The 25,206-nt window shown below is 45.7% G+C and overlaps 2 protein-coding genes and 1 non-coding gene across 5 annotated transcripts; 2 read left to right on the top strand and 1 right to left on the bottom strand.

Annotated features, from left to right (window-relative positions):
• Positions 1 to 322: 322 nt before the first annotated feature.
• Positions 323 to 395, top strand: Trnav-aac (transfer RNA valine (anticodon AAC)). The gene has a single exon. It is a non-coding gene; the product is annotated as a tRNA-Val (tRNA).
• Positions 396 to 2,996: 2,601 nt separating this feature from the next.
• Positions 2,997 to 19,441, top strand: LOC1275446 (cGMP-dependent protein kinase, isozyme 1). Of its 3 annotated transcripts, XM_061656057.1 has the most exons (13): positions 3,041 to 3,081; positions 3,280 to 4,040; positions 14,281 to 15,965; positions 16,132 to 16,353; positions 16,423 to 16,769; positions 16,854 to 17,134; positions 17,213 to 17,382; positions 17,539 to 17,641; positions 17,724 to 17,987; positions 18,102 to 18,553; positions 18,615 to 18,778; positions 18,842 to 19,027; positions 19,107 to 19,441. In XM_061656057.1, exons 3-13 carry the CDS (start codon positions 14,505 to 14,507, stop codon positions 19,267 to 19,269), a joined length of 3,813 nt encoding a protein of 1,270 aa, XP_061512041.1. In that variant the 5' UTR covers positions 3,041 to 3,081; positions 3,280 to 4,040; positions 14,281 to 14,504; the 3' UTR covers positions 19,270 to 19,441. The 3 variants fall into 3 exon arrangements, with proteins under 3 accessions (XP_061512039.1, XP_061512041.1, XP_061512040.1); XM_061656055.1 differs by having other exon boundaries at positions 2,997 to 4,040; XM_061656056.1 differs by lacking the exons at positions 3,041 to 3,081; positions 3,280 to 4,040 and adding an exon at positions 6,940 to 7,181.
• On the bottom strand, positions 19,442 to 24,732 carry LOC3291761 (lysosomal alpha-mannosidase). The gene is made up of 6 exons (XM_061656058.1): positions 24,149 to 24,732; positions 23,030 to 23,132; positions 22,343 to 22,950; positions 21,897 to 22,030; positions 20,033 to 21,830; positions 19,442 to 19,959 (listed from the first exon to the last, which is right to left on the bottom strand). Exons 1-6 carry the CDS (start codon positions 24,524 to 24,526, stop codon positions 19,513 to 19,515), a joined length of 3,468 nt encoding a protein of 1,155 aa, XP_061512042.1. The 5' UTR covers positions 24,527 to 24,732; the 3' UTR covers positions 19,442 to 19,512.
• Between the last annotated feature and the right edge of the window lie 474 nt (positions 24,733 to 25,206).

The raw sequence follows: 25,206 nt of genomic DNA, 5'->3' as shown, positions 1-25,206 counted from the left end.
CAATTTAGGTTTCACCTCGGCGCAAGCGAAACATCTTCCCAAAATTATCTTTAAATAACTTTTTATGAAGTAATATACAAAAAAATAATTGTAAAATAATGTTATATTTCAATGTTATACAAAAATATTTTTGTGTGACCATTAAAAACTGTCAATTTATAATGGTACGGCTTTTTTCAAGCTATGGTAGTGTTAATAAGTTATTGTATTAAACTTATCTTTAAATGATATTAGCAAAAAAAATTATAAGTGCCGTTTTTAATTGAAAGTATTTTTTCAAACCACTCAGCCGATAGCTATTTTGCACGCTGGTCTACTATCTGTTTCCGTGGTGTAGTGGTTATCACATCCGCCTAACACGCGGAAGGCCCCCGGTTCGATCCCGGGCGGAAACATGTGAAGTTTTTTTTCTGTATAATTATATTTGCTTACTGCATATTTTGTAAGTTTTATATACATGGTAAATTGTATAGAAATAAAACATGAACCAATTTTGTTTGATAAAAAGATCAATATAAAAAATTATCAACACTTTAAAAAGGTATGAAACTTTCACCAATAATTAATTATTATTTATAATTTCGTCAAAATATTCTGTATTTCCTTAAGAATTTATATTTATAAGAGAATTTTGCTTGATTAATGTGATCAATAGTTGGTCTTTTTTCATGATTCATAAATCAAACCATCAAATTTGTAGGTCAACCCTTTCGTAACCCCTTTTTTTGCTTGATTCTTTCCTTTTATACTTTTGGTGCACTAATATTTGACCTTTGAATTTTTCCCTCCACAGCAATCATAGCCATAGTTGTACAACTCTACCTTCACGTCGATATCTCTAGCATCATATTCAGGTTTGTTGTGGTTTGCTTCAGTCTACAGAAGGAACGAACCAACCCACCTACAATTGCACCTTGTCTTGTTTGCCATGATTTGTAAGACCATATTTACCGCACTCGTTACGATAATCAAAAACGTACGCCTATTCACCGAAGCTACCGCTACCGAAGCGTCCAGCACAACGGAGGCCGAAAGAGAGAGATAGAGAGACAGATTATTTTTCGTACAACACACGAAAATTCAATGCACATTTGAGTGAATGTTTCTATCACTTGGTGACGGTCTGAATAGTATACGATAAACGTAACGTGAATGAAGAACTTCTTTTTCATTTAATATGATACGAAGAAGTTACATATTTAAATATCTTCGCGTTACCTTCCATGGTTCTGCGCGCTTTTGCATACATTTGGAGACGATTGGTTTGTTCTGTAGTCGTTGTTGTTTTGACAAAGTGTTTTCGGCTGCGCTGCACAAATATTTATCGCTCGCTTATGACAAAATAAAACAAAGTCGTTGAGAGGTGAGTTGGGGTAAAATCAACGTTGCGGCCTGCTGCTGGTGATGCACACAGCCCAATCAAGCCTGATACAAAACTTGATTGTGGGTTGTACTTTTTAACAAACGTACTTGGTTTTATTTAAATACCGTTTCTAAATAGGTTGATCACTGCAATTCTGCAAAAATAAATCTAAATGATTTATAAATAACTTATGTTTTTGCAAGTCTCTATTTGTATTTAAAGTAAAGTTTAAAGTAAAGTTTAAAGTAAAGTTTAAAGTAAAGTTTAAAGTGTATTTAAAGAATTTATTATGTATTATTATGTCAAAACATATTGCAAAAATTTTCAATCAAAATCATTTATTTTCATTTCTAAATTGTATACGCATTTATCAGCATTCATCTCGAAAACCATCCAACTAGGCTCCTAAAATATTAAGTCTTCAAGTCAATGCGTTTGCAGTAAATAATCCACAATTAAAACATAAAACCATAAAAACAACGCGTAGGCAATAATTACAGCAATTAGTATGCTGCCATTGTTTCTATCTTATCTTGCAGTACAATTTAAAACCTGATCAATTCTTCATGTTTGGTGATACGTACTTGTAGTGTTCAATTTTTATACTTCCAACAACACATGTTATGAATATAAATAATCTTCTTGCTATATTCTTTTGCGTTTAACGGCAAAAGTAAATAACAAAATTCTTCGCCCAATCCTAGGTTACTTTACGCTTTACCCTCAACACGGCTACTACAAAGAAGATGCGCTCTATAGGTGTTTCATTTTCCCACCCACTCGAAACACGGCGACACCAAAGGACTGTACGCTTGTTTTCTGTCCATCTTTCCCCTCTATTTCGTTCGCAACAAACACACCTAAACGCGCTCACTGTTCAACAGTCATCGCGGATCGTATGGAAATCATCCAACTTCCAACACATATGCACACGCAAAAGACACGTGCTCGCGAGCGCTTCTATATGTATGGGCGGTCATTTTCACACCCACCTCCCTTTTCCATCCATTCCTTTTCTGTCACCCATACTGCGTGTCTGCTTTGCTATTCTTTCTGCGCGTGCTGTTTGTTTTTGTGTTTGATGATTTTCCCATTGTCTCTTCAGCTGTACTTATTTTACTACCCCTCTTTCCATTGTCTTCACATAAACATATTTTCAAACGACAAAAAGGCGGGTTTACAGGATTGTTCCATTGAGCGAAAAATTTCGCATTTCGCGCAAAAAAACTCTACCGGCTTATTTATCACCTTCTCCTGTCCCACCCTTCCCCCAAATACCAAATCAGCTGCTCGGTGCGTGCGCGAGCGAAATTGCGGGCGAAAAAAACATGGAGCGAAAATGGAGCGGACGCACGCTCGCGCTCCTCTCTAAGCGGTAGCCTCTAACGATTCGCGCACACACGCACACCGCCATCGTTCGCATGCGTGAACACAGGGCGCCCCTGCACACAAACGCAGTCAACGTGTAACCAGCGCACAACACACGCCTACATCGGGGTACAAACACAAACGCGTCGCCACGATGTGTCGCGCGTGCTTCCGAACTGCCGCCGGACGGCGAAAACGATACGATATACACACACACGGGACACCGGGGGGGCGGCCCGCGTACGAAATTACTTATCAACAACGGTTCGCACCGGTTCAGTCCACCGGAATCAGCGAAGCGAAGCGGTTCGAAGCCAAACCTCCGGCGGGCCACGGGTCGCGGATCGTTTGTCGGTTTACGTCGTTTTTTTTGTTGGTTGTTTTGTGTGATTTTTGTCGTTGTTTTGCTTTGACTGCTTTTACGTCTACTTTGTTCGTGACGTGCTCTAACGCTCCAAAAAGGGGCGCGAAACTCGCGTGATTAGCACGTGCTGCTGTGGTTGTTTATTTTTACTTTTCCTTTTTTTTACAACACGTGATTGGCTAAGATGCTGGGTGGAAGTGTTGTCTGTCCGGGTGGTTATTACAATAATTTAAAGAATGAACAATTCGATGAAGTTTTGTGATAAAAGTGCTTACAACCAAGTGATGTGCAAGAAATAAAGGAGTAAATTAAACACACAAAATCATAAAATCAATAAAGTGAAACAAACAAAATTGTTGCAGCAAAATAAGCGGGTGTATTTGATGCCGCTATGAGAATCTACAAAAAAGTGCCATAGTCATTGCAATTATGAATAAAGTGCCCTCTCGCATCTAAATTAGTGACACAAATAAACGCGATAACTAGCAATGTTTATGTTCAAATTTCCTGTCGTTTAATGTGTGTGAGGCGTGTGTGTGTGTGTGGTGTTGACCAACGTTCCAGTGGCCCAAAACGCAACGCTGTATAGTAATGTTGTTTGAAATACGATAAGCTACCCTTAGTAGAACAACATTCACCAGTTCCCTAATTGATTGTCCTTACTGCTAGACTAATAAGCAGCGCTCACCGTACCAACCTGGGCATTACAATTACGTGCAATTTGAATCCATTTTAACGGAAGAAAATGTACCATAAATCATGCTACAACTGCGTGCTGGTGCAGGCTTAAAGTACGCAGCATGCTGTAACAAAACCCGTCGCCCGTAGCTAAATGTGGATTCATATGTAGCTGTGCCCTAGATGACACAGAATGCAACATTACTTTGCCCAGCCTAACAGTGATTAAAGTACTCCAGCAAACGTATTTGCTACAAAAACAGGAAGGTAAGAGGAGAATTTAAATGTATATAAAATGTAAAAATTAAATGTACAATATTGCTGGTATGCGTTGTTTGCGTTCTTCTTACGCACCGTGTTCCATATCTGGTTGTAACCTGCTCGGGCAATGGGGCTCCCTTATCAAGATCGTGCTGGTGGATCAAATCATTAAAAATCGATTAATTATAAGTTCATTCGGGGAGGTACTTTATTATATCAACAAGACGGAACGGTTCGTGATTTAATCCAGGGTTGTATTTTTTTACTGTTTAGCAAATGGTAAGGAACGCGATAGTGAGTCTCCCATGAAGTACCAAGCGTCTCCATCGCTGTCTTGCTTTGCGTTAGTTCCGTTTTAGTAGTTCATTCTGTTGTTATAAAATCAGGTTAATTTTGAGGGGCAGTTTTATCTTTATACTCTGCATTTTCACCTTCCATCGGAACCATCCAGAAGCACCTCCCTGCTTAACAAAACCCGAAGCGTAATAAAAATATTTGCACCGTGCGAAGAGTTGTCTATTGCACGAAAGAATACAGTAAAAAACACAACCCACTAACAACCCTAATACAGCAACGATAAGAGAAATTGCAAGACGCAAGATTTGATGATTTCGGCAAACGGCCAACCGGCGGTCTCGTTCGCGAGCCCTTATCGCCGACCATTAACTCCTTATCGAGCAGGTCGAGTTAAGGTGCGAGATGCTTCTAGGGTTGGGATGGGACCTTTATTTTAGACTTCACTTTCAATTCCCGTGTATTTGTGCGTCTTCCTCGACACACACACACTTTGGAGAGGGTAATTTTTGGTGCAGCCGCCAAGGTTAGCCACGAACGAGCCAGAAACCAATTTCAAGCTGCCCGTAGATTACAACACCTCTTGTGTGTGTTTGAACGTACGAGGGCCCGTGCCTGGAAGCGATAGAAGAAAAAAAAAATCCCGCCTGTGTGTGACCTGATTGAGCACAAAATGGGGGGAGAAGAAGTGCAAACGTTAGGCACACATCGCGCGCAGAACAAACGAAAGCATGACGTTAAGTAGCCGGTCATGCTGGTTGCGTCTGCCGCCCCACGATCATCACTTTTGTCAACAGTGGAACGCCGGCCATCCCTCCATCGCGGGAGATGATCTTTTGCGCCGTCCGCTTAAGTGGTTAATCTTGCAGCAGCAGCAGGAGAAATGAGTAGCCTCGAGCCAGAGTAGCACGTCTTGCGAAAGACTCACCACGAGAATGCATCGGAATGAGGAGGCAAGAACCCGCAGCCAGGAAGTAGTCGTTATTGATATTAATGCTGTTTATTATTATCTTGCGCTTGTGTTGAAGATTTTGATGCCAGCATAGAAGGCGATCATACAACACTCCCCTCTCGCTGAGCAGCACAGCACAGCACGCGACAAGCGAACGCCGCACTCCGACAACTTCTTATTTATAGCGTCCCATTAACACAAGTACCAACAAACTAGCGAGATTAAGCTGTAGTGCCTTTCTGCAGCTACGGTCCCTTTGCGTTATGGCACGCTTCACGGATGTGTGTGTGTGTTTTTGGCGGGTGGTAAGCGCCATTACAAGATTTCATCTCGCAGCGCAGGTTAAATATAGATCAATTAATTAGTGTGCTATAAATTTGTTTCGCGGTTCGATTGAGATTTCCGAATTTTGAATCCAACATACGCCAAGAATAGCACACGGTGGCGAGTCGTCTGTGTGTGCGCCTCTTTCATCCCTTTCTCCGATGTCTTTAACCCAAACACCGAACAACACCGATTCCTGACCCACCTAAAGCGAGCGGGGACCGAGATGGGGTTGAAAAAATAAACATAAATTAAACGCATCTCTCTTCTACCTTGATCGTGTTTTGATGACCTTTTGCCCGCCTCCTTCGCACACCTTCCCTGTTTGTGAACGTGCTGCCGGATAGCATGAATGTAGTTTATGGCCGTTTCACCACGCCCAGCTCCGATGATCGAGCAGAGCAAGTAGTGAAACTTGATCGTGAATGATCAAGAACGTAATGGGGGGGGGGGGGAAGAAATGAAAGTTAAAAACACAGCTCCACAAGTTCTGTGTTGTTGATGTAGCGAAAAGTGTTTGGATGCTAGATTGCTCCAATTCAACGATCGTTGTCCGTTCGGGAACAGTCCATTTTGCGCGTATTATTTATTTGTCTTTCCACGCTTCATTGCAAGAGCCCGTTCGAGATCAATTAAGAGTCGAGTCGGGAAGAATTTGGCTACTAAAATAAGCGAAGAACGGGGTTTCGTTGTATCATCTGTATCGCCCCGTTATCTGCCACTGCTTGGAGGCTGCATAAAGTTACGGCTGCGGGTGTGAAGAAAATTGAACGAGATAAGCTTCCCCGTACACGTAATGCCATTGATCTTCCTCAGATGCTGCTCTCTGGTGTGGCCGGTAGCGGAGTGTACGTGTAACCGTAGTAATCATCACACACCCACACAGTTCTATCAGGGTGGCAACGATGGTAATGCAAACTTGCCGTTCGAATTCCAAGGCACAAAAGTCATCTCTCTACCTCACCGTGGCCTTAAGGCCTAGGATCGTAAAATTTAAAAAAATGAAAAGTCGAAGAATGTCTGGCCTGAAAGATATTGGTCTCGATGATAATGTGCAGCTGGTTTCGAAAAGTGTAAAGTTTGTTCGGGGCGAAATGTAGCCCCTCATTTCTTACGCTAGCTCCGCGGAAACATTGGCGCAAGGTGTATTGTGCACCCACACACACACAGCCCTTCTGTTGCTTCTTTCTAGTTCCCCTTTTGCGTCCTGCCATCGCCAGCAACACGATAAACAAAGATAAAATAAGACCGCTGCTGTAAAGAACTTCCGCGCGGAAGGTTAAGCCTGCGTGTGGCTGTGTGTGCATCCGTTAGTTCCGCTAATGGCGTCCCCCGTGTTGGCAGTGCATTCCCGCCCAGAAGGTGTATCATCCGCCAACTCATCGCCCGATAGTACACCTCTGTGTCAGTGGCCTTCGGTGTCTGAGGGGTGTACAGGAACAGTGCGTGTACTATCGGCGGCCGATAATCCGGCCGGATAATCGCGATACACCTGGAGCGTGTGTTCGGTGCCGCCCAATGTGTGTGATTTCGTGTCGAACAGCCGGTGTTCCCATAACCGATGTGTCATGTGTGAAGTAAGTGTACTGTTTCTCCATTTTTTTTTGTTGCTCTTAGCAAAATAGGAGGGGGGGTTTATGATAAGCGACAGCGTATGATAAGCTTGTTGTGCGGTGGTGCGATACAGAGCTGGCCCGCGGCCGCTGCCCAGACGGGTTCGAAGTACCAATCAATCAGTATTTGAATAAGGTGCCAGTCGATACGGGCCAGCCGAGACCCGCTTGTTCGGTAGGATTTACGTACGACCGTGGGCTGGTTTGTTGACTCTGGTAATTCCGCTAAAGGGGTTAATGCTATCGGTTTGGCTGTGAAGTACCATTTCGGGACAGATGTTGTGCTGGCTCGGTCTCATCATAAATAGAGCCGATCGGAACAGATTGTAGCGCACCGCATTGTGTTGCCTAATGTGTTTTTATCAATGTTTGGTTACAGGTTACAGATAGTGGATCATTTGAATTCAGTGGGGATCACCTCACCGTTTCCATAGGGTGGGGATGGGGGTAGTTTTCAAGATAGAGTTTAGTTTGTGGAGAATGGAAGTGTATGCCAACTAGTAAACACATCAAGATACTAAAATATTCACAACAAGATCAGTTCTATCTTCTGTGTTCGACTCTACAAAATACCATAATTCGAAACAACATTTAGTAATCCATAAGGTCTTCTTAAGTTATAGTGTTAAACTGGCTTAACTAAGCATGTAAAACAATTCTCAATTTCCAGCCAAAAGGCATTTCATATGCTCATTGTACTTGTATCTTGGCCTTGATGATTAGCTGTAACTCTCTTTTGTTCAAGCATTTTTAGAAGCATTATCAATACGCACGGGTGGTCCCATTGTACAGTCGTCAACTCAAACGACTCAATAATATTCCCGTCATGAGTTCAAGCCTAGAATGGACCGTCCCCCCGTACCAAAGATTGTTTATTCAGCTCCGTGGTAATGAAATTAAGTCTTGAAAGCTTGTAAAGGCCGGCATGTCCACGTAGGACGTTACGCTAAATAAGAAGAATCAATACGCACATCAATAAGCCTTTATCAATAAGCCTTTATTATTATTCCTAATCAGAAGAAAACTGTCATACCACATTCACTGTAGATGTCCAACGACCTTGAAGCGTCCAACGCCGTTCGTCTCAGAATGAAATGTTTAAGTCGAATTAATGCGCCGGTGTGTTTGCTGGTTCTCTAATGAGTCAAAAAACAGTCAGAATTACCTTCTTTCAGAATCAGAAGTCAAATTTGATCGGAGCTAGTGAAAATAGACACATTTCCCAATGTCCAAATGAATTCATCAAGAATTGGTAATCTATTGGCCTCATTTGAGCAGCCCAATTGATCTGGATGGATGAACTAAGAACTTGACCTACAAAAACTTTTACGTTCCAACTTAAGCCTGCATAAGAGCTCCAGTAATATTGAACGAGAAATTTGGTGGTTTTTTGCTATATTTCATTAAATATTTATTAAAATATGGCTTATCATACACCATATGAAAGGAAATTCGATTCCCCAACTATCTCTCCAACTTTGCTTACGGTGAAAACACAATGGTTAGCGGGGAGTCACAAGGAAATTCATTCATTTCATTATTTCAATATGTTTTGCAGTATAAATAGTAGGGGAATTTAGTATCCTTTCTTTTGGTGTACTATAAGCCATATTTTGATACATATTTAACGAAAACAAAAAACAAAATGTCATGTTTCCTATCACGCAAGATTTAATTCGACCTTTAACTGGATTTATTTTAGCTTGTTTTCATATTTTTACTAATTAAAATACATCATTAAAATGTAGTATTTCTTGATCAGTAATAATTCATAACAAACAAATTTTCTTTATTTAGTATTTTATCATTTGGTATAAAATTATTGTGATAGGCGTATAAAAACAATCATTTAAAATAGGCAATTGATCGTTCAACTTTGTTTATACAGTGCAACGTTGTTTCATTAATCTTTATTTTCATATGTATACAATATGCGATTACATATTCATATCAAGGCATCCGGCCAAACGACACAATGTTGGTTTTTTATTGTATCGCCACATCTGATCAAAATGTCACAGTGTCGCGTACGGTGTCTCGGCATTGTGTTTGCATCGAAGGGTTAATGGTACTTTAATTAGACCGGAAATATCAATCGCACGCATTGTTGATGCATCATTGCTTTTCATTCTTTTCATTCTTCTTTTTGCTCTATCGAGGTGCAACGGCACCACATGGACAATGGGTGCTGGACAATAAAACATCGTTTGATACATGCTTTGTTTGTCTCTTTTTCTGCTTGTCGCTGCCACGATTAACGCCACTATCGCTGACAATCTCATCACGTGCCAACCGTCCCAGCGTGCCAAAATACACCTAACGCTGCGAGGAAGATAACAACACATTTCTTCATATCAGTAGCTGCACATTGGCCGTGTACTAATGGGGGGAGGGGAAAGGAGAGCAGAAGAGCAGGCAGCAACAACGGTGAAGCAATGCATTAACGAAAAAGCAAACGGGGCCGCTGTCGGGACCACCCTCGAGCGTCATGCTCTGTGTATAATGAATTTTTACCATACACGTCTTTATTTTTTATTTTGTTTTACTTTTGCAAGCAAATTCTCACATCCACGAATGTCAACCCATAATGGGAGGAGGGGGGTTGTAACATTTTTCCTAGCCCCACCACCCACCCTTCCACTCCCTTGCTGAGCCTTCGCAACAATGCGCCCGTAACGATCTATTTTAAGGCACTTGCCTCAAAAGTCGAAAATTAACAAATCTCGTTCCGGTGGCGTTTGTCAGGCACGACTTTCGGCGGCATCCGCTTTTGTGTTCGTTTAGCAGCTTTAATAAATTCCAGCCCCCGCAATTCCCCACACACGGTGCACGAGGAGGCCACTCGATTTCCTCATCCACCGGCAGCATGACTCGCTGAATGTCGCGATTTGTGGCAGCACCGTTGCGGCGGTGGCAGCGGCAGTGTCGACGACTGCTTGCCCTTTTTCGAATGTCGACATTTACTGGTGCAAGAGTTTATGGTTGCAACCGTTTCGCTGGTGGAGGAGTTGGGAAAAAGAAACGCTAAAATACCAGCCGTTTTGCCCAGGAACAAGGGAGTTTTATTGGGTGAATTTTGATGCTCGTTTTGCAAACCTAGAGCTACCTTTAGCATAATTTTGCTGCGGAACGAACGAACGAACCGCGTACCGATTGTCGTGGTAATAAAGTAGCATTATGTGGTTTACTAGTTCAGCTACTACTATTACAACTACTACTACAACGACAGTCAAACTGCAACACACCCGAAGGCAGTGGAATATCAAGGTGAATAAAACTTACCTAGGGCTAGGTCATTCCTTCCTTATGGCTTGATATTGGCATTTTCTCCTTTTTGTTGTTGCCGGTAGTGAGGCAGAAAAACCGGCTGTCGGAACATCCGACCAAAGAACACACAGAAACGCACGAAAAAACACATAACTCACCCAATGTTTAAGGCCAAACTAACTGTCTTCTTTTGAGCGGGTGTGTCCGTACGTGCGTTCGTGTGTGAGTGTGTTTTCGGGTCGTAATTTTGAAAAAGTGGGACACTGATTTCGTGACCCGCTCCGTTCCTAATCGTAAGTGGAAAGAGCGGTTTTCCTCAGTGTCTGCCCCTGACGATGGCTGTGGGAAAGACTTCACCGTTCACGCTTACCCTTACGGCGGTTTGTCGATCAAGTCGAACATGCAAACATTTTACCCTAATGTTTCCTTTCCTTGTAGCTTGGCTGAAGTTTTTCTTGTCCCATACATGGCATTTCGTAGCACCTCAAGCCATTTCGAGCCAAACAATGACCCACGGCAGGGACTTTCCTGTCGAATCAAGGATGCAGTTTTTTTTGTTGTGGAAGCTAAGAATGCTTTTCCGCCACTTTTTGGACGGAAACAGCAACTAGAAACTGTACTTTAGAAAAGAAAATAACAACAAGAACACTGCCGGCATTCTAAACCATTTCATGTCACAAGGTTGTAATGTGAAGAGAGAGAACAGCTTGAAAAAAAAATGCCGACCGATTGTTTCGTGACTATTTTTAGCTACTGACGACTGACTCCGTCATTCCCAGTTCTATTCCTCCACTCCCCCCCCCCCCCTGCAGCTAGCTAGCTTTGTTTCATCCAGCACGTCCCGTCGTCTGACACGACGGTTTTGTCCTCGGTTGACATGTACGCGAATGTCGGTTTCATTAAGGTTATGGTTTTGAATATCAGCCAGCTCGCCGTTACTACGCGACTTTAGCGTTGGCATTGACATGGAACGGTTTAGCGTGTAGTGGGACTTCCATTCACAAATTACCTACTGCTTTCCATTTTTCACACATGTTTTTTTTTGTTTTTTTGGCAAGCGAATCAAGCTTGTTGTGATGCTCTTACTAAAATACGAAGCAAGGTGTCAATTATTTCGCTTTTTTATTAACGATGACGAACAAAAACGAATTTATTAATAATTGTGTGTGTCTGTTTATTATTCTTTTGGTCCGATTTCTGTTGCTTGTGACCTTTTTGTTCATCTTCGATTTGTTTTGTAAAAAAATTGTTGAATAAATTCAAAACAATAGTACAATTCAGCAATCAAATAAATAAAATAATTAAAAAGTGACAGCAAAACAAATTAACAACAATCATTCTTTGGTATAACATTTAACATTTCGTTTGAAATGTCACCCTACCTAACCGTAGATTCTAGCTCATTCATATTAAGCGCCTGTTAGTATGCAATTTATTTTTTTAGAATTATAAACATTGAATTAGTTGAAGTTGAACCAGGGTTAGAATATTAATGCTAGAATAAAACTTACTCCAAGTAATTTAAAAACCCATTTAAGCAAGAATGATTCAATTTGTCTTCTAAAACTAAAGGACGTCAACTAAGACAATCCTCACCACAATATTAAATAACATTTTTAATTTAAATGTTTTGTTTATTCGTAACATCAATAATAATTAATTATCAATGATAGGAAGCTTAACATATTGTAAAAACATCAATGGTAATAATTGGATTTGGAATCGTCTAAAGTTTGGGCAATAATTACATTATTACATTATTTTAATAAATATATTTAATTTTACAATTTATCTTTATTTTTATTTTTATATTGCAAAAAGGTATTGGGGAAATATTACTCCAAACCAAAAGTTTTTCAACTCTTTTTTATTTTCTTACAAAACATTATTCAGCTTTATTGTGTTGTAAAAACCAAGGATTCTTTACATATATGTCTGAAATTTCACGAACCGGAATCCTTTGTTTGACACCTTTGCCATGGTGGAGTAGCCCAAACAATTCTCTCGTTTTCGTTCCTCCCAACAAATTAGAACGTGACGAAAGCAACTGGAAGCACTGTCGTAGGACAAATAATATGAGTCACGCTGTGATTAAAGTGAACTCATTCACGACCTGCCCACGCCGAACATGCTCACTGTGATGTCAACTATAAAACAAACACACACACACACAGAAACACAAGCTTCCTGGTGAAACCCCTGGCACTCTCTAACGTTCGGCTAATCACGGAAGCATTAGGGACTCCGAACAGACCCACGCTCAGGTTCTTTCTACGTTGCATCAAACCAAACAGTTTGGAGACGATTAAGGCACCCTCTCCACTGTCCGCCGCGATGACAAGGACACTAAGGACAAAAGTAGGGCACCTGAAATTATACTAATTTCGACGTTGTTCCTTCCACATCGTACCCCTTTCCCAAATGATTGCACGTTGTTAACGCATTTGTAGCCGGTGAGCAAACGTGCGCTTGATTAAGATACAATCACGTTAACTGGTAAACGATATATATTAGACAAATAAATATTACTAAACCGTTACGAAAAAGCATCCACCTACGGGAAGCGTGTGTTTCGCTTAATCATCGGACGTTACATTTATTGACAAATTCATTGGGATGATTTTGGTCCGCTGTCCCCTCGCCGCGGATGGAACCCGGGGGCACTGAGCTGGGTTTTGCTTACCGTTCATTAGCACCTTGCTGATATGGCAAACGCCATAGCTGGCCAGTGCGTTGTTTACCTTTTAGCAGACGCTGCTGGCTTCCCCCCCCGAGTACGCTCAGAGCGCCAACAGTTAGCGAGCCGGTTATCTGTATTAGCGTGCATGTGAATTTGAGGCGTGAATAGGTGAGGCCACCAAGACATTTGCAAACTATTCACAACAATCCGGATATCGGTGTTAGTTACTAAATCACAACGACAACAATTACAAAACAGCTTGCTAAGCAAACACGCTTGATATATTCGGTTACCTCTCAGCTACTAACGACCATCTTCTAATCTTGTCATCTTTTTTTGGGGGGAGCCGGTTCTGTAATGCAAATTCTATTCTAATCTCTTGCTAACCGATGTGTCAATAGAGGAAGCTGTATTGAAAGATACTGGACACAACAAAAGCATTCAAAGTCATCGTCACGAAATGGACGTTTTCACTAGTTTGGCTAGTCTCGAACGGCAACACGAGGCAACTAGAGAGATCATGACCCCGTTCAGTGATCGTCAACTCCTCCTCCAAGAAGATCTGCAAACAGCAGATACCAAACAAGACCAGACAGTATTGGTAGAATGCATTCTTTGTTGCCATTCACCTTTCTTGACCTTTCCAAGAATGACTATCCCCACCGATGCATTCGTAATCGGCTTGTTTACTATTTTGCATACCTTTAATATTCCGAAGAAACCACGAACTGGGTAAGCAGTCAACTATCTTTCTCATATGCAGCCAGTATCACAGCGCGTGGTGAAATATGACCACCAAACAAACACTCAATTAGTCCGTTACAGGGAAATATCATTAACTCCCGCCAGTCGGAAACCACGGTACGCTCACACCGGGATAGGTGTTTGCAGGCATGATGGTAAATATTAAATTAACGCCTCTCGATATCGCAACCACTCACTCGAGTGCCCTGACTCACACCAACGCGGGTCCTTCAGTTTTTTTTGTTTTGCACAGCAGATAGTATCCTCTCCCGGGAGGATACAACCGCGTCCACCGAAAGTGAAATTCCGCTCAATCATCATTTTGTACTAATTAAATATAATTTTGTAATTTCGTTTGCTTTCTGCTTTCAGGTCTCGGGTCCGAGGTTTGTTTCAAAGTGTTTGACCCACAGCGAGCGTGACCCTAACATCCAGTAACCCATTAACCCTGAGGTTGCGTCCACCTCCGCGTGTCCCCTCGCTGTTGGCACTAGGTGGGAAGGCAAGGTCGCCCGATTAAAGTAGCACAATCGGGCAGCACCGCGAAACGCAATAGCCGAGAGCAGTGGTCGTAGTAAGTTCGGCCACAGGGTGTGATGGAAACGATTAAGAGGGAAAATATACAGCTAGGTGATAATAGAAAACTGGTGGCCACGATGGGCGGCCCACTACCACCATCAGCAATCGGCGCTACGGCCAGCAGCGGTACGGTGGTCGTCCGGTCGTCACCAACACAGCCAACACCGCCCCAGTCGGTCGCCGAAGCGAGCGTCGTCAATCCGGTCACGTCACTGTGCGAGGTGGTCGATCAGCGCCAGGCACCGGGCGAGAAATCAGTTCATCCGCAGTCGCCGACGTCGCACCGTGCGTGGTTTCGGAAGTCTAACACTTGTGGCAGCCTGTACGTACAGTGTGGCTGCACCGTAGAGCCCGGTGACGGCACGCAACCGAACGACCAGCAACGTCACAGTGATCCTGCCTGGAGTTCCAGCCCACCCCGTCCGCCAGTGCCGACGCGACCCATTTCGCTGTCCGATAAGGACATTCGAAGGATTCGCCCCCGGACCGATAAGCCCCCGTTCATACACCCGGACAGCCCGACGACGGTGTACAGCGGTGCGGCCGTTCCCCACGATGCCTCGGTGAGGAAGTCCCACCCCAACCGTGCCCTTGTCCCGACGGCACAAACCGCCAACGGGGACTACGAAATTCTGCACACGGCACATTCCAAGCGCTACTCGACACCGACCATCGGCACCGGGTACGCCTTCCATCCGGAGTTTGTCCTGCAAAAGCTTGGCCCGATCGGTGACGAGACTGGCGGTGCGGCTCAAATCCAGTCCCCTTCGCCCCAGTCGGAACCGGTGCGTGGCGGTGCAGCGAAAGTTGTGTTCAAGCAAAGAAGCTGCACAAGCTACCCGGGACTAGCGGAAGGCAGTGAACCGTTTGGGGCGTGCTTTTCGAACGCGTCCAGCGTCGAGGAAGTTGAGTCTGGAGTAGCGCGGCGCCAGGACACTGAAATCGGTGCTCTGCCTACGCTTGGGTCGTTCGAGGATCTTGAGCGACGGCAGAGTGTGAGTTCGCCGCCACTGCCACAGCAACAGCAACACCAACCAGCCATCACCGTGAACGACACTGGTGGTACCCTTGACACGACCGGACATTGCCGCGGTGTGCTAATTGAATCAAACAGCAACAGTGCGGGCAAAGTGAGCAGCGCGTGCGCCATCCCGGCACGGAAGGGCAGGCAGCTGTTTGTGGACAGTGGCAGCGATCAACTTAGCGTCTCGCTCGACACTGGGCGCGAAGCACACCGGCGGAGCGAGGCAGCCCACCATCAGCCCGGTGCCGTTGCGAGCTGCATCAGCGCAGAGAACAGCCCGCCGAGCCCACCGTCCCTGCTGCTCAGCCCGGTCATACCGTCAAAGTTCGACTGCTCCGCGAAGGAGTACCTGATACAGTCCGGCATACTCGGTCCGATGGGTAATGGGTCGTCGCTGCTCATGCGCAAAACCTCCAAGATTGTGCCGAACATTGATACGCCGGTGAAGGAGCGGGTAAGCAGCGTCTGGTAGCTTAGTTTGAGCATCCGGCTTGTTAGTTAACGGGCTCTTGGTTGTTTGGGTAGGTGCTAACTAGCACCAACTGTTGCCGTACGGCAGAACCTGTTTGTGCGTCGTAGTTGGTCGTTTAATCCTCCACATCATCATCTCTTCCCCACAGATACGTAAAAATTCGGTAAAGTTTTGGGGCAAAGTGCTTACCGAGGATCGGCGAAAATCGCTCACCGGTCATTGTGACAGTTTGCAGTCGTACGGCAGCTCAATGACGATTAGCGGTACCGAACCGAACAGCCTGGAGGAGGAGCTCGTTGGTCTGCGCAGGCTGCTGAGGGCGCGCGATGACGAGATCGATAAGCTACGGCGTGAGATCGACAAGCTGAAGGTAACTAAGTACACGATCATCTTCTCCATGATCTGATTTTCAACCGTTTGTTTCCACCCTGTAATACAGAGTGTACTGCAGCAGAAGGCAATCAACAGTCTCGAGCAAACGAGCATACCATCGGGACAGCAGCGGCTAACGCTGACCAGCCCGGCGGGCACACCGTCGCACAAGGGCCAGCATGTGGCGGAGGGTGAGCTGCTGTCCAGCATACAGGCCAACTACGCGATGGCCGGTCAGCCGCTGTCCGAGCTGTTTGGCATATCCGGCAACAGCTTCAAGCTGCACCAGATGAAGTCGGTCAAGGGCATCACGCTGCAGGCGATGAAGAAGCAGGGCGTGTCGGGCGAAAGCTGCGACCTGATGGGTAGCCAGTCGAGCGACATTAAGATACCAAAGTACAAGAAAGATTTCAGGTATGTGTGGGAACCATCACGGAAGACGAGGGAATGCCTAATCTTATCTCCTTACGGTGTCGATGTTTCTCCCACTCGTCACAGTGCAAAGCAGCTGATCAAAGACGCAATCATGGAGAACGATTTCTTTAAAAATATCGACTCGCTGCAGATAAGAGAGATCGTCGATTCGATGTACAGCCGAGAGTTTCGCAAGGGTGAGTACGTCATCCACGAGGGTGAGGCCGGATCGCATCTGTACGTGTCAGCGGCCGGTGAGTTTGAAGTCATCAAGGATAGCAAGGTGCTGGGGGTGATGGGACCGGGCAGGGCATTCGGTGAGCTCGCCATACTGTACAACTGCACGCGAACGGCATCGATACGAGGTAAGAGATGTTCTTGTAGTTCCTGAGGAAGTTTAGAAGCTGTTTTTTTTTTGCTAACGTCCCTGTTTTTCTACTCAGTGCTATGTGATTCCCGCGTCTGGGTGCTGGACCGTCGAGTGTTCCAGCAGATAATGATGCGCACCGGAATGCAGCGGATTGAGGAGAACGTGAACTTCTTGAAGTCGGTACCGCTGCTAAAGCACCTCAGCAACGATGTCCTTACGAAAATTGCTGACGTTTTGGAGGTGGTAAGTGCGCAAAGGAATGGAATTGTCTCCAGAAGTCAAATCCAACAAGTTCTTACGATATCTGTCATTTATAATTGTCTTTGTTGTTGTGGTGATAAAACCGAGAGAGCACACTCCAAACTAATGATACGACCGTGTTTCCCCCGTTCTCGGTAGGAATTCTATCCGGCTGGAGCATTCATCATACGGCAAGGTGCCGCTGGAGATACGTTCTTTTTAATTAGCCAAGGAACGGTAAAAGTAACTCAGCGGCTTCCCGGTACGTACTGTCTAAGTAGCCTTTGGCCCCTTCGCACCATAAAGTTGGAGGTTATTTTTATGTTCACACCTTCCCCTCGCAGGACGCTCGGTGGAGGAAGAGATACGCATCCTCGTCCGTGGAGAGTACTTCGGCGAGCAGGCGCTCATTAGGGAGGACAAGCGCACGGCCAACATTATTGCCATGTCGCCCGGTGTCGAGTGTCTGACGCTGGATCGCGAATCGTTCACCAAGCACATCGGCGACCTGTGCGAACTGCAGGAGAAAAACTACGGCGACGAGGAGCGAGTGCTTGCGTTCCGCAATCTCGAGAACACTCACCCATCGCTCGGATCGTGTCAACCGGGTGAGAATTTATTTTTAAAATACCCCCCACCGCCGAGTGGTTGGTACTACAAAGTAGTGAGTGGATTATTATAATGTTGCGACATTGCTGAATTTCTTTCCTTCATCCCGACAGAGCTAATGGATGTGAACCTAACCGACCTGGAGGTGGTGGGAACGCTTGGTGTCGGTGGGTTCGGTCGGGTCGAGCTGGTGAAGCTCGAGCGGAACGGTGATACGAAGGTGTACGCGCTGAAGTGCATGAAGAAGCGGCACATCGTGGACACGCGGCAGCAGGAGCACATGTACAGCGAGCGGAAGATTATGCTGGCCTGCCAGAGCCCGTTCATCTGCCGGCTGTACCGCACGTACAAGGATGCGAAGTTCGTGTACATGCTGCTGGAGGCTTGCATGGGCGGTGAGGTGTGGACGATCCTGCGCGATCGCGTTACGTTCGAGGACTCGACGGCAAAGTTTATCGTGGCGTGCGTGCTGCAGGCTTTTGACTTTCTGCACGCCCGGGGCATCGTGTATCGGGATTTGAAACCGGAGAATCTGCTGCTGGATGCGCGGGGATATGCAAAATTGGTAAGGTTCATAGGGCGCCATTTGTTGCTCTATATTAAAGATGTCTTGCTGTTTGTTTTAGGTTGACTTTGGATTCTCCAAATTCATTGGCTACAGCAGCAAAACGTGGACATTCTGTGGTACGCCCGAGTACGTGGCGCCGGAAATAATTCTCAACAAAGGGCACGACCGATCCGTCGACTACTGGGCGTTAGGCATACTGATACACGAGCTGCTGACTGGCATGTAAGAAACTGATTGAAGTTTTAAAATCAACCTCCAAATTAACATTCCATAATTCCGTTCCAGTCCACCCTTTACTGCAGCAGATCCCATGAAAACGTACAATATCATACTGAAGGGCATCGACATGGTAAACTTCCCCAAGCACATGTCCCGTGCCGCCGTCAGCCTTATCAAACGACTCTGCCGAGATGTCCCATCGGAGCGGTTGGGTTACCAGCGCGGTGGCGTACAGGACATCAAAAAGCACAAGTAAACTATCATTCTGGTGAATACAATTTATCTTCAGACCACCTTCAATTGATGGACAAATCCGCTTTCCCTTCCACAGATGGTTCCAGGGCTTCGACTGGGATGGTTTGATCGCGCTCACACTTAAATCCCCACTGCAGCCGAACCTGCTGGGACCGCTGGACATGTCCAACTTCGATATCTTCCCCAAAGACTTAGACATTCCGCCGGACGAGCTGTCCGGGTGGGATGCCGATTTCTGAGAGCTTCTTGGGCGCTAACGCCACCATATCAACAACCGTTCGGGTAGTAGTGATACGAATAATCTGCAATAATACATGCCTAGCAATAAGTTGGTTAAACGTTGTTTTTATAGCGTTAAGATGCATTAAAGTTTAAAAAAACACACAGAACGCACACAAACAAACACACTGATTCAACGGTATAATGCGTTTTATTTATACTATTCTAAATTAAAACGAAAGTCTTTGCACACTACTTGCTACCTATGGCTTGTACTCTAGCTGAAACACGAACGTACGGATCTCCATCGGTTTGAGCATAATTTCGAACCCATCGTCCGCCACGTTGCGGGACAGTTCGTCCATCAGCGGTGACCTTCCCGCGACTACGTTCGGAGGCGAAGGGGAAGGAAGTGGCGTCGACACGTCCCGCTTAATTGAGCTGTACATGATGTATGATGGGTCGGGTTTGAACTTCAGTCTTGTTGAATCCTCCCGCAGCTGATTAGCGGCAAGTGTCATCTCGCGCACCTCCTCAATCGAAAACTGGCGGAACACGTCCTGAATGTTGAACCGTACCGGTTTGGAGTACATGGGGTCCTCGCCCTTCTCCAGCAGATGCTCGAAACGCACAAGGATGCTGTTCTCCTTCCACGGTTCGAACGTTAGCAGATGTACATTCAGGGGAAGCGAAAGCGATAGAGCAGAGTACTGGAGAAAAGGAAAATAATGTTAAAACATGACTTCTGGCAGTTGACGAAGAATATGAGACTTAAATACGTACAATATTTGTGTACTGCTTCTGCCAGTCCTCGTACTTAACCTCCCCGACGTCGCTGAAAAACAGCCAGTTCGGTAGCAGCACCCGGTTCTGCAGGAAGCGCTCCCTCGCCTCCGGTGTTGGACTGGTTGGTTTCTTCGCCCCAAAAACGACCCAATGCTTCCCACGGGCCACCAGTCCCTGCCCGAACGCCTTCTCGTTCAGCGCTTCCTCCACACCGAACGCATCGTCATGCAGCAGCCGCCGGTGTACCATCAGCTCGAGCGATCCATCCTCCAGGCTCGATCCACCCTGGGCACGGTCGTTCAACACCGCCAGCCGAAGGTTCTCATCTTCCAGCGCTATCTTCGCCGTCACCGGGTAATAGTTGCCGGATATTTTCTCCTCCAAATCCACATTCCACGTGTCCCGGTGGTTGCGCACACGCCGCATCATCTCGCGACCGTTTGCATCCGTCCAGAAAACGCCGCTCGATTGGGCCGCGGTGTAGAAGCGTGAAACAATCTCCTTACCCACACCGTCCTCGACCGGAATGGGACCTACCATCCACTCGAACTCAACGTGGCTCTCGTCGGCGTACACTCGCACGACCTGGCTGATCCACTCGCTAAACACTTGGTGTACTTCCTGCACCGTTCCACCCTTAACCACCTTAAGTTGCACATTTTCTGTGACCGTTTTCTCGGTTCCATTCGGCCGGAAGATGTACGCACCGGACGAACGGTTGCGGAACTCCTCATTGTTACCGAGAGCACCCTCGTAGTAGATGAACGTCTGGCGCAACCGATTCGTAACGCCATCGATCGTGATCGTGCTCAGGAAGCCGTTACTATCGAACGAAACGTTCAGATACTTGTTGCCGATGGTAACTTCCTGCGAATGCCACTGGGCTGTTTCCTGTTGCTTTGCCAGCGTTTGATCTGCAGACGGTGGGCTTGCTGGAGCAGGCGCTTCATGAAGAAAATCATCCAACGAGTCAATGGCACGCGTAACAAAGTACGATTTAAATCCGAGCGGTGGCAGCTCGTTCGCCAAAAACACCAGCTCCGACGTTGCATTGCTGAAGCGATAGCTTAGATTAAGTACCGACTGTGGAATTGGCACGATTTGTGAGGAAACTTCTACATTGCGATAGTCCCGCACGATGTATCTACCGCCGGTGACGGGCAGCCGGACGTATTCGTGTCCCGCGTGGGCCAGCGGATTGTACAGCGTGACCGTGAAGCTATCCTTCGTCTCCGTAAGCTCACACTTGCTCACATTCAGCAGATGGCACGACTCGAACGCAAACGTGTACTGAGGATAGTCCGTGGTAGGATGCTCGAATGGCAATCCACCAGACCGTACCGATCGTTTGTACTTCGGATCAACGATCTGGTTGAGGGCGGCTTTCGTATTCGCACCGCACGCTCTTACCGCACGGTTCAGCATTCGGGCGTAATCATTCGCGACGTGCTGCTTCTCGGTTCCAGTAATAGCATCATGATGCTGCATTACACCCATCGCTTCTCGCAGCATGTTCAGGTGCGGTTCCATGTGGGTCTGTCGGGATGGTGCCAGGGCGGTTAGCTGTTTGCACACCTGCAGGAAATGATTGCCAACGCGCTCGAACCGTTTGCTCGTGGGCCGGGAGGTGTAGTATCCGGTCCAGAAGGAGTGCGGATCGGAGGCGTACGGGAAGAAATCGTCCGACTTGGTGGGCCAGGTAATGCCGACGTCGTGCAGGGCCTTCAGGTAGCAGGAGGGCGTCGAGTAGAATACGTTCACGTTCGATCCGTTCGATTGCAGTGCGTTGGTGTATCTGGGAATGAAGAGAACAGAAGAAGTTAATAAATAGCTGTTTCAATCAAATTCCTTATACACTTACTTGATCAATTTGTCCATATTTTTGAAGTACACGTTCGCATCCATGTACGTAAAGTCACCACCCATCGTCAGCAGGATATTGTTCGTCCGATAACTCTCGGCCTGAAGATTCACGTAGTATAGGAACTTTTCAACCTACAAAGCAATGTACATTAAGAAAATAAAGATGGGTTACTCTATTGCAGAGTTATGAATCAGAATGAATCACTGAAGTCTGAATCAGAATGAAGAAATTCCTGAAGATGCATTTCAAGTACTATTATTTCATAAATTTTTGAAAAATCATATGATTTTTCAGAAATTTAAGAGTTCCTAGAGATTTACAAATTTATTCATAGAGGTTCGATTCCTGATACAAATCACTGAAGGCTCATATGAATGCATGTTTATGAGAGATTAGTATCTTATCGTAAATAACCGAAAGAACCGCCTTGAACTCTATCTCACCTTTGCCTTCACATTGTTCTCCGCCGAGTAGGGGCTGTCCATGAACGGTTCGTCCGAGCAGAGTATGTCGAAGCAGAAGCCGGGCGGCGCTTGGTACAGGTTGTACAGCACGCCCGTAAACAGGTCCCCATCGGCCAGGTTATCGCTCGTCTTCCAGATCATTTCCGCCCGCTTGTGCGTCATCCGTTCGCGCTTGTCCTGATAGTCGAGCCGCCCAAAGAACAGCCCATCGTACCCCATCTGGGCGAACAGGGACGCCTGCTCGCGCGAATGGCCGAACGGATCGATCTGCCAACCGATGCGTGGCCGACCGCACTCCCCAAACGTATCGTTCAGCTTGGCCAAACCCCAGGTAAACTGATCCACAATGCTGTGGTAGTGTGCGGCCGCCTCATCGTTCATGCTCCAGGCGCCACCGATAAACTCCAGCCGCCCCTCGTTCACCAGCATGCGCACCTGCTGCTGCAGTTCCGCCGTCTGTTCATCGTACCACTTGAAGAAGAAGGCCGACTCGACGTAGATGAACTTGCGCTCCGGATCGCTCAGCAACGATTGGATGACCGAGTCGAGAATGTACTGTACGCCCGCCTTCTGGATCGTGGTCTTGCCTAGCGTTAGTAAACAATGGACCGCGCGCGCGGGCCGGGTTAAATTGTGTTGTTTTGCGGCACTGAGGAAAACACTTACTGCCATAATAGTACTGGTCGACCGTCTTTAGCCACCCGACGTCATCGTGCGTGTGGGGCACCAAATGCACATTAAGCATATTTTTCTTCGGTTTCGGGCATGACTGGAAGTAGGGAATGAGTTAGGTAGGGAAAGCAAGTAAATAAATAATGTGCCTTCCTCTACAAAGCACTGTTTATTGTTCCACAGTTCAGGAAGGAAGCAAAAAGCGGGCGAAAACTGTTCAAAAACAGCGTTACAAATCAAAGCGATTTCTCCCCCTTGGCTAACGCTCGTACGATTTAAGTCGTCAACAATTCATCGGTTAAAATGTGTTACCTTATCGCCTGAAAGCGAAACATAAACAAAACAGTGCTGGGAGAGCACTCACACAACGTGCTGTTCGCTTTTTATTACAACCATTACATTGAAATTGTATTTTACAGTTTCCTAGACATAGGCAACTTGTAGTTCGAAACAAATATGTCTCTATGTCGTAAAAGAGACAAAACCATACTAAACTTTATCAAATAAGATTTTGAATAATATTAAGTGTTGTTAAGGTAACTGGTTTAAAACACAAAATATATAGAAAAGTTCAAAATTAGTAAAACAGTTACTAGAGTTTGAAAAACTATGTGTTCAACAAATATTTCCTATATTTTCCCCACAATCATGTTTAGTATATATGAACTATTAAACAACGACTCAGGTATATATGAGCTTGAAAGCTTCCTTTAAATATTCATTAATATATGACCATAGAAGTGACTTTTTGGCCTATTTTGCTTTTTAACTATAAAATATCAAACATTTTTCATAAAATCCCGTGATCGTGGCATAGTTAGACGATTGTCTAGATGATTTGACATTAACTCATTTGTTGCTATATACTTAAACACCTTGTTTCAAAATATCCAAGTCTATTTTCGCGCTTTGTTGCCCTACAAAAATCAAACTGACTGGTGATGTACTAATTTGCCTGCGAAGTAATATAGAAAGCCAATGTTGCTATTTTTACGAAAATTACAAACACTGATAAGAAAGTTCAACTCCGCAGCAAACACTCAACCAATTCAGTAGTTTAAAGGGAACCCAATCAGTGGTTTACATTCCCCCATCAGTCATCAGTTCACTCACCTCATATCCGCACGATTGCTTTAGCTTGCGGCCAAATTCTAAATACTCATCACTTTCCGCCACTCGCCGGGGCAGCGCGTTACCATTCCGCCGCCAGGGGCCGGCCGACACTGGCTGCAGGTTAAACGTTATACCAGCCAACACCACCAGCACGACCACGACCGACGCCAACGGTACGGACACTCGACCGACGACAAGCATAATGATCACCCGCGGATGCAACCAAACGGTGGAACAATTGTGAGCACACGCAGTCCTCAATCCGATACCGGAATTATGCAGAGCTTTGCATTGGGAAAAATCACTCGTTTGCTTGCTGTTGTGTGTGCGCCCGATTACACTTGCTACCGGATTGGGTGCACCGTGCGCCGTCTGCATACACAAAAAAACCGGGAACACTCGATTTATGCTGCAGGCCCACTGGTTGCTGGCCCGAGATCAGGTTAGGCTGGGGAGGAAACCTGTTTTCACTCTTCACGGTTTACGATCGCGCACACTGATCGGCACACCACCACACGTCCGTTCGAGGCTGTTACTCGCGTCCGAATGACCATTCGCGGCCGTGGATGCTGGCCTAGAGGTCTGGAGTGAATTGCGATAGCCGCGCCGGCCACACTCACTCTCTTTTCTGTTGAGCCGAATGGACTAAAAGTCAGTGAGAGGAGAGTGGCGCAGCTCAAACGCTCAAGAGTTGGGGTTTTGTTTTGAGAAAGATTTAGTATGTTGTGTACATTTATTAATTAAACCTTTTATTTTAACTTTTAAAGCGTAATTATTATCATATTAGCAAAATACTTTTCTTAATCTCTGCGAAGTGCGTACCTTAAGCTCAGTTACGCTGCGAGAAATAAACCTGAGTTCCAGCTCCATAACGAATGAACTCTCCCCAATTTCTCCCGCATCTGATCACCCCAAAGGTTTCCCCCTGGGGAGGGTTGAAACGCCAACCCCTCACCCCGCACAGACTGACACTGACACTGAATCTCAATTATGACCTGCTCCGCTTCTTGATCATATGTTGAGAACCCGGGCACACACACAAAAACAACCTTCTTCCG

This window comes from Anopheles gambiae, chromosome 3, assembly GCF_943734735.2.
Source record: "Anopheles gambiae chromosome 3, idAnoGambNW_F1_1, whole genome shotgun sequence".
In the NCBI taxonomy this organism is placed as follows: domain Eukaryota; kingdom Metazoa; phylum Arthropoda; class Insecta; order Diptera; family Culicidae; genus Anopheles; species Anopheles gambiae.
The sequence above is the reverse complement of the archived record's forward strand: the minus strand, read 5'-3'. Positions and strand labels throughout refer to the sequence as shown.

Coding starts and splice junctions, on each gene's coding strand:
- LOC1275446 (XM_061656055.1), top strand. CDS start 14,505: ATGGAAACGATTAAGAGGGAAAATATACAGCTAGGTGATAATAGAAAA. Junction 15,966..16,131: donor ATACGCCGGTGAAGGAGCGG/GTAAGCAGCGTC, acceptor TCTTCCCCACAG/ATACGTAAAAATTCGGTAAA. Junction 17,642..17,723: donor AGTAACTCAGCGGCTTCCCG/GTACGTACTGTC, acceptor TTCCCCTCGCAG/GACGCTCGGTGGAGGAAGAG.
- LOC3291761 (XM_061656058.1), bottom strand. CDS start 24,526: ATGCAGACGGCGCACGGTGCACCCAATCCGGTAGCAAGTGTAATCGGG. Junction 23,133..24,148: donor AGCAATCGTGCGGATATGAG/GTGAGTGAACTG, acceptor CCCTACTTCCAG/TCATGCCCGAAACCGAAGAA. Junction 22,031..22,342: donor AGAACAATGTGAAGGCAAAG/GTGAGATAGAGT, acceptor ATTGCTTTGTAG/GTTGAAAAGTTCCTATACTA.